Genomic DNA, 17,491 nt, shown 5'->3' on the forward strand with positions numbered 1-17,491 from the left:
CACTTCAACTCCTCCTCCCATTCCCAATCTGATCTTTCTGTCCTGGGCCTCCTCCATTGTCAGAGTGAGGCCCCGTGCAAATTGGAGGAACAGCACCTCATATGTCGCTTGAGTAGTTTACACCCCAGTGGTATGAACATTGACTTCTCTAACTTTAGATAACCCTTGCTTTCCCTATCTATCCCCTCCCCCTCCCCAGTTTTCCCACTAGTCTTACTGTATCCGACTATGTTCTTTGTCCTGCCCCCTCCCTTGACATCAGACTGAAGAAGGGTCTCGACCCGAAACGTCACCCATTCCTTCTCTCCAGAGATGCTGCCTGACCCGCTGAGTTACTCCAGCATTTTGTGTCTACCTTTGTGGCTGCACAACTTTGATCCTAAATCCTCCATCTCTTGAGTGTCAAAATAATATTTTTTACTGCTTTCAGTTACCTCTATATTTCTTGGCATCTTTCCTTTTATGTCTATTTTACTTTTATCTTCCAACCTCTGTTCCTCCCAGTGCACAATGAAAATTATTCTACAGAAATACTAGTTGGTATTATTTTGATGCAAAAGTTCTTTAATTTGACAATGATTGAAGTAGAATTCGCCATTAAATTTGTTTTACACTTATTAACTTTTAGAATCATTTGCAATTGATGTGTTTTTGTTTCCATTTTACAGATTAGCCGAGGAAAAAGTTTAGTAAAAAAGGTTATTAAGGAACAGGTAAGTGCTTCACCAAGAGAGCACATGAACATAGTAAATGATTTTCCAAATTGTACTTTAGTTCTAGAAGGGACCCAATTTGAAAGTAAATGTTGAAGTTTTGAATGATCACCTTTTTGAATTTATTGTTAAATGTTAGCTAATAATTTATAGTTATTAGTGATTTTTGAATTTGCGCTCCAAATTTAGTTTTACTTACTACCCACAAGATTAGAGGTTGATGTGCAACCTACTGTGAGGAAATCAGTTTGTTATTGATGATGAGATACAATAGGCAAGAAATTGACTGAAATTTTTATGAAATTTAATATGCAAGCAAATATTGAATACAAATATTTAATTGGAAAAAATGCAGTTTCTAGATTAAACTTTTTTCAAAAATGCTGATGCAGGTGACAAGAACCTGTAAACCAAAGATAATCTTTGTTTATGCATGCCTGAGCTGTGAACAAGCACAGGCTGCAATACTAGGTTCATGCATAATTAGATTAGATCAGATTAGATCCTTTATTTGTCATTCAGACCTTACGGTCTGAACGAAATGTCGTTACCTGCAGCCATGCATACAATAATAAACAACAGAACAGACAGTAAACACAAATTAACATCCACCACAGTGAGTCCACCAAGCACCTCCTCACTGTGATGGAGGCAAAAATCTTAGGGTTGCTGTCTCTTCCCTCCTCTTCTCCCTCTGCGCTGAGGCGATACCCCACCAGGCGATGGTAAGTCAGTCCCGCGGCTCACCGAGCTCCGCGAACGGGCCGGTTCAAACTCCGCGGCCCGGGGGTGGTCGAAGCTGCCGCCCTCCAGTCCAGCGGACGCAGCTGTTGACGATGTCGTCCACTGGTCCGCGGCCGAACCCCGGACTCAGGCTGCCGTCGCCAGAACGCCGTCTCAGCCATCGGAGCACCGTTCCAGCCCCGCGCCAGGCCGCCCTCACGGGAGCGCCGTTTCCCTCGAGCTGGGCCGCCCTCACGGGAGCGCTGTTACCCTCGAGCCAGGCCGCCCTCACGGGAGCGTCTCAGCCCCTCACGGGAGCGCCGTTACCCTCGAGCTGGGCCGCCCTCATGGGAGCGCCGTTACCCTCGAGCCGGGCAGCCCTCACGGGAGTGCCGTTACCCTCGAGCCAGACAGCCCTCACGGGAGTGCCGTTACCCTCGAGCCAGGCCGCCCTCACGGGAGCGTCTCAGCCCCTCACGGGAGCGCCGTTCCAGCCCCGAGCCGGGCCGCCCTCACGGGAACGAGCCCAGGGCGAGTCCTGACAGGAGCCTCCAGAGCCTCGAGGTCGCCAGCTCCGCCATTAGGCCTCAGCGCAGACGGAGGCAGAGAAAGTCGCATTCCCCCGAAGGGAGAGACAGAAAGCCCTGTTTCAACCCCCCACACCCCCCCCCCCCCCCCCCCCCCCCCACACACATAACACAAACCTAAAAACCAAAAACTTAACTAAACAAGACGGAAAAAAACAACACAAAAAAGTAAAAACAAACGGACTGCAGGCGAGCTGCAGCCGTTCACCAGTGCCGCCACTTCCGGATCAATCTGTGCAAATGGCATTTGCCCAAAATATGCAATGGTTAACTATGAGACTTCGTTGAAATGTCCACTGACAGTTATAGATTCATGTATTAGACCAAATCTGGCTTGATAATGATGCTGCAATTGAACAGAATCAATGTTTTTAAACTATTTAAATGGAATTAGTTCAGGATTTCTGAACATGTACAGTCACAGTGCCCTCCATAATGTTTGGGACAAAGAACCATCATTTATTTATTTGCCTCTGTACTCCCCAATTTGAGGTTTGTAATAGAAAAAAATTACATGTTAAAGTGCACGTTGTCAGATTTTATTAAAGGCCATTTTTATACATTTGGTTTCACCATGTAGAAATTACAGCTGTGTTTATACATAGTCCCCCCATTTCAGGGCACCATAATGTTTGGGACACATGGCTTCACTGGTATTTGTAATTGCTCAGGGTTGTTTAAATGCCTCCTTAATGCAGGTATAAGAGAGCTCTCAGCACCTAGTCTTTCCTCCAGTCTTTCCATCACCTTTGGAAACTTATTGCTGTTTATCAACATGAGGACCAAAGTTGCCGCAATGAAAGTTAAAGAAGCCATTATGAGATTGAGAAACAAGAATAAAACTGTTGGAGCCATCAGCCAAACAGGCTTACCAAAATCAACTGTTTGGAACATCATTAAGAAGAAAGAGAGAACTGGTGAGCTTAATAATCGCAAAGGGACTGGCAGGCCAAGGAAGACCTCCACAGCTGATGACAGAAGAATTCTCTCTAGAATAAAGAAAGATCCCCAAACACCTGTCCGACAGATCAGAAAGACTCTTCAGGTGTGGATTTGTTAATGACCACTGTCCGCAGAAGACTTCATGAACAGAAATACAGAGGCTACACTGCAAGATGTAAACCACTGGTTAGCCGCAAAAATAGGATGGCCACGTTACAGTTTGCCAAGAGGTACTTGCCAAGAAGCAACCACAGTTCTGGAAGGTAGCCAAAAATGCTGGAGAAACTCAGCGGGTGAGGCAGCATCTATGGAGCGAAGGAATAGGTGATGTTTCGGGTCGAGACCCTTCTCAGACTGATGTGGGGGTGGGGGGGGGCGGGAAGAAGAAAGGAAGAGGCGGAGACAGTGGGCTGTGAGAGTGAGCTGGGAAGGGGAGGGGAAGGAGGGAGAAAGCAAGGACTGCCTGAAATTGGAGGTCAATGTTCATACTGCTAGGGTGTAAACTACCCAAGCGAAATATGAGATGCTGTTCCTCCAATTTGCGGTGGGACTCACTATGGCCATGGAGGAGGCCCAGGACAGAAAGAACGGATTTGGAATGGGAGGGGGAAGTGCTGAGCCACCGGGGGATCAGGTTGGTTAATGCGAACTGTGCGGAGGTGTTGGGCGAAGCGATTGCCAAGCCTGCGTTTGGTCTCACCGATGTACAGCAGTTGACACCTTGGGCGGCCGATGCAATAGATGAGGTTGGAGGAGGTGCAGATGAAACTCTTCCTCACCTGGAAAGACTGCTTGGGTCCTTGGATGGAGTCGAGGGGGGAGGTAAAGCGACAAGTGTAGCATTTCCTGCGGTTGCAAGGGAAAGTACCGGGGAAGGGGTGGTTTGGGTGGGAAGGGACGTTGACCAGGGAGTTTCGAAGGGAACGGTCTCTGCGGAAAACAGAAAGGGATGGAGATGGGAAGATGTGGTCAGTAGTGGGATCCCGTTGGTGGTGGCGAAAATGTTGGAGGATTATATGCTGTATGCGACGGCTGAAGGCGTGGAAGGTGAGGACAAGGTAGACTCTGTCCTTGTTACGAATAGGGCAAGTAAGAGCAGAGCTGCAGGACATCGAGGAGACCCTTGTGAGAGAGTCATATATAATGGAAGAGAGGAACCCCCGTTCCCTAAAGATTGAGGACATCTCCGATGCCCTGGTATGGAAAACCTCGTCCTGGGCGCAGGTGTGGCGTAGACGGAGGAATTGGGAGTAGAGTACTGGCTCACTTATCTTCATTGATAATACAACTGCTGATGGTAGAAGCATAATGAATTTTGAAGTGTATAGACACATCCTACCTGCTCGTTCAAACAAATGCCTCAAAACTCATTGGCCGGCGGTTCATTCTACAGCAAGACAATGATCCAACACATACTGCTAAAACAACAAAGGAGTTTTTCAAAGCGAAAAAATTGTGGATTCTTGAGTGGCCAAATCAGTCACCCGATCTGAACCCAATTGAGCATGCCTTTTATATGCTGAAGAGAAAACTGAAGGGGACTAGCCCCCAAATCAAGCATAAGCTAAAGATAGCTGCAATACAGGCCTGGCAGAGCATCACCAGAGAAGACACCCAGCAACTGGTGATGTCCATGAATCGCAGACTTCAAGCAGTATGCAAAGGATATGCAACAAAATACTAAACATGACTACTTTCATTTACATGACATTGCTGTGTCCCAAACATTATGGTGCCCTGAAATGGGGGGGGGGGGGGGAGACTATGTATAAACACTGCTGTAATTTCTACATGGTGAAACCAAAATGCGTAAAAATGGCCTTTTAAAAATCTGACAGTGCACTTTCACCACATGTGATTTTTTATTTTCTATTACAAATCTCAAATTGTGGAGTAGAGAGGCAAATAAATAAATGATGGGTCTTTGTCCCAAACATTATGAAGGGCACTGTAGATATGAAAGTCCTGGACACATTTAAGCTGGTGAGCTTACTTTGGAGAAAGATCTAGCAGCATAGCCGCTAGCGTTTCCACAGTATTAATGTTGGGAAATGACTTCTTGGGTTACACACCAGGTTCGATTTAATTGGGGATTGTGGAGGTGTAGATTTTAAATGCAAGGACGAAACAAATTGTTTTAAAAAATATTTCTGTTTAATGTTTTTTTTAATGTGTTTATGTAGTATGAATTTATCTTTGTCAAATTTAACTTTGATTATCATTGTAACTTTAGTGGATGAGAACGTGGGTAGGTTTTGTCAAAACTTTCAAGCGTAGGACTTCCACAATACATAGCTGGTAAATGTTTATAGATATGTCCCAGCAATATTTCTGATTGTCATTTAGATGACGTTTGAAAATTAATATTTAAATTGTTTTAATATTACTGTTAAATTAATTGTGTTGTTTGTATATTTAAGAAAGTTATTTTCCAAATCTATTCCTACCTTTCTACATTAGGAATTTGTTCCCAGAAACAGTATCCTGTCGAATGCTGTAGCTTGGGGAGTACGAATACTCTACGTGGATGGTATCCTTGCATTATGTTTTGTTCTGGATCTCTGGCTTTCATGAGTTACAAATTCTTTCTTGTGCATTTCCAGTTTTGATAATACTGATTGTGACTTCAGCTTCCTCTGTCCTAAGCTTTAGTATTCTCTCTATATAATATGTTTTTAAACATATTATTTCCTCTATGTTTTAAGACAGTCCTTAAAACTATGCCTCTTTGCAAGTTTTTGGTAAAGTTCCCAAGTATGAGTCTGTACAGTGGTGTAAAATTTTGTTGATAATGCTGTTATTAACAACTTTATTTCACTATATTAAGAGTACTTCTTAAATGTCAACCTTTTTATTGCATTCGTTGCTTTTGTTTGCATATCTTAAATTAATCCAGTTGCCTGGTAGTGCAGAAATTGGTTTCGTTTTTTTTAAATGTTTTATAGATACAGTGCGGAAACGGGCCATTCGGCTCACTGTGCCGACCATCAATCCTTGATGGTACACTAGTTCTATCCTACACACTAGGGACAATTTACAATTTTTACCAAAGCCAATTAACCTATAAACTAGCAGGTCATTGGAAGAAACCAAAGCACCCGGAGAAAGCCTTCGCAGTCGCAGGGAGAACGTGCAAACTCCATACAGACAGCACCTGCAGTCTTGATCGAACCCGAATTGCTGGCACTGTAAGGCAGCAACTCTATTGCTGCGCCACGGTGCTGACTGTTAACCGATTTGGTGTATTTCATTCTGTAGATGTGGCCCTTTAATAAATATTCTATAGGAAGTTGCTTGGAACCAATTATAATCTGTTGCCATGTTGCGTCAGTTTGCCATAGCTATTATAGACAATAGGTGCAAGAGTAGGCCATTCGGTCCTTCTGTTAAACTGAGTTCTTTTGTCAATCCAATTCAAGAAAACTTGATTCAAACTCTTGCTGTTGAAATCGATTCTTTATTCTGACAGTGCTGGATAATTCTTTAAACCTTCCAACACAGAGCTAGAAAATCTGGGGCAGGTCGAAAGAACTAGTGACTTTGGTACAAACATAACACATTATGTGGGTATTAGACAATTATGGTACAGAAGGAGTGGCAAACTATTAACCAATCATTATGGTTTACCATACATTTAGCTTATTTGCATTAACTAATCAACTAAATCCTTCCCAGTGATTGACAACACATGATTTTCCCTTTACTGGCCTCTTTACATCCCTTTTCCCCTCTGTGGTTTTCTTTAACCTCCTTCCTCAAAATCATTTTATTTCAATGAGGTAAAACCACAGAAATATAAAATTAATTCTCAGAGACCACCTCTCAGAATATATAATACACATCATACAGCAATCACACAAGACATACACACAAAACATATATTTTCACTTTTGGAAAAGAAAGTTATTTCTAAAACTTCAGATTTAAACAAAGTCTGATACTTACAATCCTAATTAAAACACAATACATTTCACAAATAATTTCCCTACAACTTCATAGTTAAAATACAGTTACTTATGGATTAAATATGAGTTTTGCCCCATTCTTACAAAGTGGTAAGGACTTAAGTTATTTCTACAATCCCCAACCACACAAAGACCACTAATTGTCACACTTGATAAATTATAATTGCTTCTTCCCAAGCTCGGGTCTAGTTTCATTCTGAATTACAATCTCCCCTTCTATCTCTGGACGAAAGGAATGCAAGGCCTCCTCACTAATAGCATTCCACTCAGCAAATGGAAGATTATCAAAACAGAGTTACTTTCTCAGTTTTCTATAAACATAAGAAACTACCCTTATACAAAGGTCACACAACCATCACTTACAGTGGCTTGCAAAAGTATTCATACCCCTTGAACTTTTCCACATTTTGTCACGTTACAACCACAAACGTAAATGTATTTTATTGGGATTTTATGTGATAGACCAACACAAATTGGTACATAATTGTGAAGTGGAAGGAAAATGATACATGGTCTTCAAATTTTTTTACAAATAAAAAACTGAAAAGTGTGGCGTGCAAAGGTATTCAGCCCCCCTGAGTCAATACTTTGTAGAACCACCTTTCGCTGCAATTACAGCTGCAAGTCTTTTGGGGTATGTCTCTACCAGCTTTGCACATCTAGAGACTGAAATTTTTGCCCATTCTTCTTTGCAAAATAGCTCAAGCTCAGTCAGATTGGATGGAGAGCGTCTGTGAACAGCATTTTTCAAGTCTTGCCAGAGATTCTCAATTGGATTTAGGTCTGGACTTTGACTGGGCCATTCTAACACATGAATATGCTTTGATCTAAACCATTCCATTGTAGCTCTGGCTGTATGTTTAGGGTCGTTGTCCTGCTGGAAGGCGAACCTCTGCCCCAGTCTCAAGTCTTTTGCAGACTCTAACAGGTTTTCTTCCAAGATTGCCCTGTATTTGGCTCCATCCATCTTCCCATCAACTCTGACCAGCTTCCCTGTCCCTGCTGAAGAAAAGCATCCCCACAGCATGATGCTGCCACCACCATGTTTCACAGTGGGGATGGTGTGTCCAGGGTGATGTGCCGTGTTAGTTTTCCGCCACACATAGCGTTTTGCATTTAGGCCAAAAACTTCAATTTTGGTCTCATCTGACCAGCGCACCTTCCTCCACATGTTTGCTGTGTCCCCCACATGGCTTGTGGCAAACTGCAAACGGGACTTCTTATGGCTTTTTTTCAACAATGGCTTTCTTCTTGCCACTCTTCCATAAAGGCCCGATTTGTGGAGTGCACGACTAATAGTTGTCCTGTGGACAGATTCTCCCACCTGAGCTGTGGATCTCTGCAGCTCCTCCAGAGTTACCATGGGCCTCTTGGCTGCTTCTCTGATCAATGCTCTCCTTGCCCGGCCTGTCAGTTTAGGTGGACGGCCATGTCTTGGTAGGTTTGCAGTTGTGCCATACTCTTTCCATTTTCGGATGATGGATTGAACAGTGCTCCGTGAGATGTTCAAAGCTTGGGATATTTTTTTATAACCTAACCCTGCTTTAAACTTCTTCACAACTTTATCCCTGACCTGTCTGGTGTGTTCCTTGGGCTTCATGATGCTGTTTGTTCACTAATGTTCTCTAACAAACCTCTGAGGCCTTCACAGAACAGCTGTATTTCTACTGAGATTAGATTACACACAAGTGGACTCTATTTACTAATTAGGTGACTTCTGAAGGCAATTGGTTGCACTGTATTTTATTTAGGGGTATCAGAGTAAAGGGGGCTGAATACTTTTGCACGCCACACTTTTCAGTTTTTTATTTGTAAAAAAATGTGAAAACCATGAATCATTTTCCTTCCACTTCACAATTATGCGCCATTTTGTGTTGGTCTATCACATAAAATCCCAATAAAATACATTTACGTTTGGTTGTAACGTGTCAAAATGTGGGAAAGTTCAAGGGGTATGAATACTTTTGCAAGCCACTGTATGCCTTATCTCTTATCTCAACATAAATACATTTAAACAGCACAAACCAGATCACAGAAACCTATCAATAACCTATACTCTAAACACCAAACTAAACCAAATACAACTTCTGACAGCGTTATAGCTGCTTCAAAGCAAACAAAGCTATGCCTATTCAGATCAACATTTCCATGTTATGATAAGCCATTGTTCTCCTATGTGTGTATGTTCTTTGCACTTTATTTCTTTGTGGAGACGTGTATTTCTGAAAACTTCAGCACCGTCCTTCTCTTGCAACTTAACATAGGTTCCTCACACAAAAGTTATCATCTGAGCAATTCTATTGTATACTATTTTCCTCACTTCGAGTGTGATCATGGCTGATCATCCCCAATCAGTACTCCTTTCCTGTCTTCTCCCCATCGGGAACATGTTTCCTGCCTCTAGCTTGTCCAAACCCTTAATAGTATAGTATAGTATATCTTTATTGTCATTTTCCTACAAGTACTCACATACCCAGAGGAAACAAAAAAACGTTGCTCAACCAGTGTCCATTCAGTGTGCAGTAAAAATTAAATAGAAATAAAAATACATATATCATGAACAAATTAAACACTCTACTCTCTACTAAACATCAACAGGCGTTCCGATCGGCAGCGGCACGACAGTGGCTCTGCTGCAGTGTGTCCAGGTTGGTGGTTGGTGCGCGATACTTTGGCAGGGGGCAAAGTCCGTTTATCAGTCTTATAGCCTGCGGGAAGAAGCTGAGGAGCATCCTGCTGGTTTTGCAGCTAATGCTCCTGTACCTCTTCCCAGATGGCAGGATGGAGAATATGTGATGCGATGGGTGGTAGGGGTCTTTGATGATGGAGATGGCTCTGCTGATACATCTCTTCCTGTATATGTCCAGCAGGAAAGGGAGTGGAGCACCAATAATCCTGCTGGCGGTCTTCACAATCCTGTCTAGTTGGTGCCGTTCGTACGCCTTGCAGCTCCCGAACCAGGAAGTGATGCCGTAGGTTAATGTGCTCTCGATTGTCCCCCTATAAAAAGTTCGTAGGTGTGTAGTGGAGAGACATGTTTCAATAAGATTCCCTCTCATCCTTCTAAACTTCAGAGTATACAAGCCCAGCCGCTCCATTCTCTCAGCATATGACAGTCCCGCCATCCCGGGAATTAACCTTGTAAACCTACGCTGCACTCCCTCAATAGCAAGAATGTCCTTCCTCAAATTAGGGGACCAAAAATGTGCACAATACTCCAGGTGTGGTCTCACTAGGGCCCAATACAACTGCAGAAGGACCTCTTTGCTCCTGTACTCAACTCCTCTTGTTATAAAGACCAACATGTCATTTGCTTTCTTCACTGCCTGCTGTACCTGCTTACTTTCATTGACTGATGAACAAGGACCCCCAGATCCCTTAACACTTCCCCTTTTCCCAACTTGACACCATTTATATAATCTGTTTAGGTAATCTGCCTTCCTGTTATTGCTACCAAAGTGGATAACCTCACATTTATCCACATTAAACTGCATCTGTCCACTCATCCAACCCGTACAAGTCACCCTGCATTCTCATAGCATCCTCCTCATAGTTCACACTGCCACCCAGCTTCATTGTGTGGGATTATACATTTGACATGCATTGTGATGCATAGGGAAAACTGGCTTTTGCTTAAATTGACCAAAGATATCAGCTGCTAGTTTTTATACTTCTGTTTTCAGGTCTTTTTCTCTTTTTATTGTCGCAATTTTTTTTGGTATAATTTATGTTTCTACACGCTTGCTGTTTATGTGCCAACGATATTGCTGCAAGTTTTGTATTTTATCTGTAACTTGCTGAACGTGGGGCGGGAGGGTGGGTGTTGGAGAGAATGCAGATGGAATTATTTTTAGGATTGGTATAAAGTGCTCTATTCTGCATGACTAAATTGAAGAAGTGCGTGAGGATGAAAGTAGAAAAAAGAGAAACTGAGTATTTCAACTAGAAGTTTTAATGGAGGTTTGCTTTATTTTTTCCCCATATATGTCTAAACCTTGTCAGCCTTTTAAATCTCATTAATCTTGTTATTGTGCAGAGGTAAGGATCTGCAACCTGCCCTAATTTAAGAATGAAACAGGTTTATTCTCTCTGCTTAACTCACTTTAAAGATATATAAATATTAAATACCGCATAGAGAATACTGCAATGTTGTGTTGTAGTATGCCAGTTGACTGACCATTATTCAGATCTTTAAATTAGGACAATTTGTATATATTTGTAACGTGCATTTCCATAATTGGTTCCGACTTTTGTTACTATATATATGTTTTCCGTTCAAAATATGTTTTATATTTTGGATAACCTTAACGTTATTTTTAGACATAACAGCTTACATTGCAAGAAAGAAGGAGACTTCCATAAACATAAAACCTGAGAGTGTTGTCACTGGGGTAGGTATAAAATATTGGCGACCCCCGCAATATAGAAGCTCGGCTAGTGGAAATTTGCTCTTACCGATTCATAATCGCACCCAAAAAATCTGGGATGTAGAATAAAAGTACACATTTATGCACTTACATTTATGTGGGGGGAAAAAAAGATAAATATAAAATTTTATTTTTTCAACACTCCATTCTTGATACATGCACGGATGATGTGGCTTTGCATTATTGAAAATGTCGATATGGACTGTTTTCATAAGTTCATATGTGATAGGAACAGAATTAGGCTATTCGGACCATCAAGTCTACGCCGCCATTCAATCATGGCTGATCTATCCCTCCCTCCTAACCCCATTCACCTGCCTTCTCCCCACAACCCCTGACACTAACACTAATCAAGAATCTGTCTGCCTTAAAAATATCTATTGACTGGGCCTTCACAGCCTTCTGTGGCAATGAATTCCACAGATTCACCACCCTCTGACTAAAGAAATTCCTCCTCATCTCCTTCCTAAAGGAACGTCCTTTAATTCTGAGGCTATGACATCTGGTCCTAGACTCCCCACTAGTGGAAACATCCTATCCACATCCACTCTATCCAGGGCTTTCACTATTCGTGTTTCAATGAGATCTCCCCCTCATCTTTCTAAACTCTAGCGAGTAGAGGCCCAGTGCCGTCAAATACTCATCATATGTTAACCCACTCATTTCTGGGATCATTCTCGTAAATCACTGGACCCTCTCCAAATCCAGCACATCTTCCGCAGATATTAGGCCCACAACTTGCTCACAATACTCCAAATGCGGCCTGATCAGTGCCTCAGCATTACATCCCTATTTTTGTATAGAAGCCCTCTTTAAATAAATGCTGGCATTGCGTTTGCTTTCTTTACTACCGATTTGACTTACAGATTAACTTTTTGGGAATCCTGCACCAGCACTGCCAGGTCCCTTTTCATCTCTGATTTCTGGATACTCTCCCCATTTAGAAAATGGTCTATGCCTTTATTCCTACCACCAAAATGCATGACTCCGCATTTTGCTTCACTGTATTCCATCTGCCACTTCTCTGCCCACTCTCCCAACCTGTCCAAGTCCTTCTACTGAGTTCCTGCTTTTTCTACACTACCTGCCCCTCTACCTATTTTTGTATCATCTGCAAATTTGGCCACAAAGCCTTCAATTCCCTCATCCAAATTATTAATATACAACATTAAGAATAGCGGCCCCAGCAACGACCTCTGCAGAACTCCGCTAATGATTATATGCCAACCAGAAAAACCTTTATTGCCACTCTTTGCCTTCTGCCATCCAGCCAAAGATTCCAGGATTGCAACCTCACCCAACAACACGAGAGTCATCTGTACTCTTTGAACAACATTAAACTTTGTGCTTAACAGACTGTTTCTTGTAGAGTTGTGCACTGATGAATAAATACAGTATTCAGATGCCATGATTTGCTGGCATTAGCAGTTTAGTTATATGGGAAACAGTTTAATCTTTACAATAAACCAAGGGTTCTGGTATTCACCTAGTCTTGCTATTGAGGGAGTGCAGCGCAGGTTCACCAGGTAATTCCCGAGATGGCGGGACTGTCATATGTTGATAGAATTGAGTGGCTGGGCTTGTATACTCTGGAATTTAGAAGGATGAGAGGGAATCTTATTGAAACATATAAGAAGATTATTAAGAGTTTGGACACGGCTAGAGGCAGGAAACATGTTCCCGATATTGGGGGAGCCCAGAACCAGGGCCCACAGTTTAAGAATAAGAGGTACGCCATTTAGAACGGAGATGAGGAAATACTTTTTCACACAGTGAGTTGTGAGTGTGGAATTCTCTGCCTCAGAGGGCAGTGGAGGTTGATTCTCAGGATGCTTTCAAGAGAGAGTTAGATAGAGCTCTTTAAGATAGCGGAGTCAAGGGATATGGGGAGAAGGCAGGAACGGGGAACTGATTGGGGATGATCAGCCATGATCACATTGAATGACGGTGCTGGCTCGAAGGGCCGAATGGCCTACTCCTGCACCTATTGTCTATCTCTAAACTTATAAAACTCTGATCTTGGATGTGGGTGTATTTGTGTGATGTTCGTGTGCGTTTTTCATTTCGATGAACGGTGAAATTTTTACATATTCGAATAGAGATTTACACTGATGTCAAAAATCGGCGTATCTTAAAATTTCATGCATTATTTCTCGAGTTATTTATGAAAATGTTCAAAAAATTTAAATAACTTGTAAAATAAACGAGATGATCTCGTTGATGACGTCACAATGGGTCTGCTCCTCGTGGACTACTTTGATAGTTCTATTATTTTGGAAAACAATATTTATCAAGTGCTTTCTTTTATTTAGGAAAAAAACAATCGAATTGTCCATTCTAATGGTCATATAACAAAAGGTAGGTGTTATATACTAAATATATCTTGTTTGCCCAATATGTACAGTTCTTATTTGAGAGATAGAAAGGAGACAAAGCCTTAGTTAAGAGGCAGTTTAAGAGACATGATTATAAAAATTGAGTGAGGGGTTCGTGGAACTGAGGCAAACAGCAGTACTGAGGAGCCAAAGGTGAAAGCTGGGCTGCACTGCAGGAGAATAGTACTTAGATGGAATTAAATTATATCATGGAGTAACAAAACATGGGCCAAGAACTCAAGGACATTGAAACTTTTCCTGGAATGGGTTGATTATGATAAGCAAAATAACTTGGCTTTGTAAAGATTTCCTAATTGTGATGCATGAAGAGGAGTCGGCACTAGCTAAATCTAATTGACCACCTTTTCCTCTTTCCCAATACTACAATCCCATGTAACTATCTCCAGGTAGTGCAGATAACAAAACATCTAAATTTAGTTTTAACAATGATAATTGATAAAAGTTAAATAGACAAAGGAATATATGAAAATACATGTCTTTCATGTGCAGCTTTTACTGTATAATAGATGAAGTTGCGGAACTTAGTTTCATAGACATAAGTAAAGATGCCAGTTACATAAAATGTATTTGTTATTCATCGCTATCCCATGGCATCACACATGTATTGCTTAAATTTATGTCTCATTTTCAGTGACTGAGCTTGTATACTCATTTTTTTAAATTCAATTCGCCACATGTGTTTCAATTACCTATTTGATAACAACTTCTCCAGTTAATTAATGCAAGATTTATTTATTTTTCTTGCTGAACTCCACTTTATTTTGTAAATGTAAAAAATAAGTAAAATTATAGTACGGGACAATGTAATAAAACCTAGTGTACTCTGTTTGAATTTTGCCATTGTTATCTCAAATATTAAAGGGAATAATGTTTAACATTTTGTGGCTCTATTTCACTTATCAAAACTATGTTTAATTATTAGCAGGAAGACTGAAGAAACCTTTTATCAAAGTTGAAGCAATTAACCGGTAAGCCAATAGTATTTAAATTAAAATATGCTGCTATAACATTAATTATACTCTGAAAAGGTAAAACATTGCAAATGCTGGAAATCTAAACTACAAGCAAAATACTGGAAACGGATTAGAAACATAGAAAAATAGGTGCAGGAGTAGGCCATTCGGCCCTTCGAGCCAGCACCGCCATTCATTATGATCATTGCTGATCATCTAAAATCAGTACACCTTTCCTGCTTTTTCCCCATATCCCTTGATTCCTTTGTCCCTAAGAGCAAAATCTAACTCTTGAAAACCTCCAGTGAATTGGCTTCCACTGCCTTCTGTGGCCGAGAATTCCACAAATTCACAATTCTCTGGGTGAAGAAGTTTTTCCTCATATCAGTCCTAAATGGTGTATCCGTTACTCTTAAACTGTGACCCCTGGTTCGGGTCTCCCCAACATCGGGAACATTTTTCCTGCATCTAGCCTGTCCAATCCTTTAAGAATTTTATAATGTTACTATAAGATTCCCTCTCATCCCTCGAAAATTCCAGTGCATTCAAGCCCAGTCGACCCATTCTTTCATCATTAGTCAGTCCCGCCATCCCGTGAATTAACCGAGGGAACCTACACTGCACTCCCTTAAATGTCCTAACAATAATGTCCTTCCTCAAATTAGGAGATCAAAATTGCACACAATACTCCAGGTGCGATCTCACCAGGGCTCTGTACAACTGCAGTAGGACCTCCTTGCTCCTAAATTCAAATCCTCTCGGAATGAGGGCCAACATGCCATTAGCTTTCTACACTGCCTGCTATAACCCGCATGCTTGCTTTCAGTGACTGATGTACATGCACACCCAGGTCTCATTGCACCTTCCCGTTTCCTAATCTGACACCATTCAGATAAAAATCTGCCTTGTTCTTGCCACCAAAATGGATAACCTCATATTTATCCACATGTGAGGCAGCGTCTATGGGGAAACCAGAGCAGTGTTCCAGTTTATGATCTTTCATCAGATGCTTAGCACCACAACTTCCCTTCAACCCATCACTGAGATGTTGTCTATTTGGGTGAGGGCGCAGGTAGTTAGATCCATTCTTCTCTGCATAATCACCAGCAATGGTTACACTGATACATCTTCTGTATCTTCCATGTATCATTGGTTTCTTCCTGTTTCGCAATTATTGTTGCTCCTTGGCGACAGGATCTGATCCACATATGTGCTGATGTTACCTAGATCTGCCTCACCACTCTCACTCTGTCTATTGTCTGACATCCAAAATTACTTGAGTATAAATTTCCAGCTACAATTATTAAGAAGACTGATATTGTCTTTGGCCCTCATTATAAGCTTCAGTCTCCAGTCACTCCTTTTCTTTTTCCCTCGGCAATGTTCTGCCGTCTTTGTGTAACACATGACTCGGAGATTAAATCTCTGGAATATTCTAACACACTACCTCATTCCACTCTATAAACTTGAAACCATCCAAAATTCTGCTGTGCTTGGCCTAACCAATGCACCTCTAATTCTGGCGTGTGATGCATTCCAAGATGCTTCAACTTTGGAATCTGTAATTCTCGCTTTCTTTATCTCTACTTCATTACTGTTCCTCTATGATGATCTTGCAGAGGTTTGAAACCATTCCTCTTCCTGTATTCCTTTGACTCTTGAGCAGACCCCTCCACACACCCCCCTCCCCCCCCCCCACCCCACCACCACTAAACACCTCTCCATGTCTGCAATTTAGAGGAGCCATGTCCAAGTCCTGCTTTATTATTGTTAATATTGGCCGCCTGAATCCAAATAGTTAAAAGCAGGACTGCAGTATTCAAAATTGGAACCCCCTCTTCTGAATCAATCATGTCAATTAAAAGTAAAAGTCTATAGCATCCTAAAAATGCACGAGGCTGTTCTGCTCATCGTGTCCATGTTGTCTCTTTTAAAAATCGTCTAATTTGTCACATTATCCCGTAAGCTTTCCTCAAATACATGTTCAGCTTTCCTTTGAAAATGTCCATCTTTTCAAGCAATGCATTCCAAATCATCATAACTTGCAGTAAGAAAAATAAAAATCTTCTCTCCTCCCCCCTGGTTCTTCTACCAACTATTTTAAATCTATACCCTCTATTTATTGACACACTTGCAATGGAAATAGACATTTTCAAAAAATAATCAATTCAAACACATCTATTTAACTTTCTTTAAATGTTCCCATTTAAAAGAAACATTGCATGACAGCAAATAACTAACTCATGGCAACTGTTAAATTTCTGCTGCAACTATTAGGACAATGTATAGAAGAGATATTTTAGTGTTCCATGAACTGTTGTTGGTTGCTAATTATTAAAACACTATTTATCTTTTATCAAAAAATAATTTGGGTTTATTTTGCTTCATTCAGTCATTACAGACCTCTATATATACAGTTGGATTGCTACCCAGAGGTGAACTACTACAGTGCAAATCCCTGCAGTCCTTTTGATATTGACAAGAAAAGTAAAAGCATTGATAGACAAAATAAAGTAAAGTCCAGGTATGTAGATCATTGCCTTGTGTTTTCAATTAATTTAATACAAAGACATATACAAATAACAATTTTAATGTAAGGAATGAACATTGAATAAAACTGATGGTGGAAATCTCACCAATATACTGTTTTGGAGACTGCAGGGGGATGGCCTCTCAGGAGAAAGCACCAACCGTGGCACCACAGCTGGCAGGATAGGTCAAAATCTAGGTGAGCAGTAGTGATAGGGGACTTCATAGTCAAGGATATACATAAGTGGTGGGTAAG

General features: G+C 41.3%; 1 protein-coding gene across 2 annotated transcripts in view; it reads left to right on the forward strand.

Annotated features, from left to right (window-relative positions):
* dbf4 (DBF4 zinc finger) overlaps nt 1-17,491 on the forward strand; it is a 62,375-nt gene that overhangs the window by 22,318 nt on the left and 22,566 nt on the right. For both annotated transcript variants that reach the window (XM_033012994.1, XM_033012995.1), the window contains exons 5-10: nt 669-713; nt 5,426-5,495; nt 11,251-11,321; nt 13,670-13,715; nt 14,676-14,721; nt 17,099-17,230. In XM_033012994.1, the coding sequence (XP_032868885.1) occupies nt 669-713; nt 5,426-5,495; nt 11,251-11,321; nt 13,670-13,715; nt 14,676-14,721; nt 17,099-17,230 (410 nt within the window). The remainder of the gene's footprint in view (nt 1-668; nt 714-5,425; nt 5,496-11,250; nt 11,322-13,669; nt 13,716-14,675; nt 14,722-17,098; nt 17,231-17,491) is intronic.

Source organism: Amblyraja radiata, chromosome 2 (assembly GCF_010909765.2).
Source record: "Amblyraja radiata isolate CabotCenter1 chromosome 2, sAmbRad1.1.pri, whole genome shotgun sequence".
NCBI lineage: Eukaryota > Metazoa > Chordata > Chondrichthyes > Rajiformes > Rajidae > Amblyraja > Amblyraja radiata.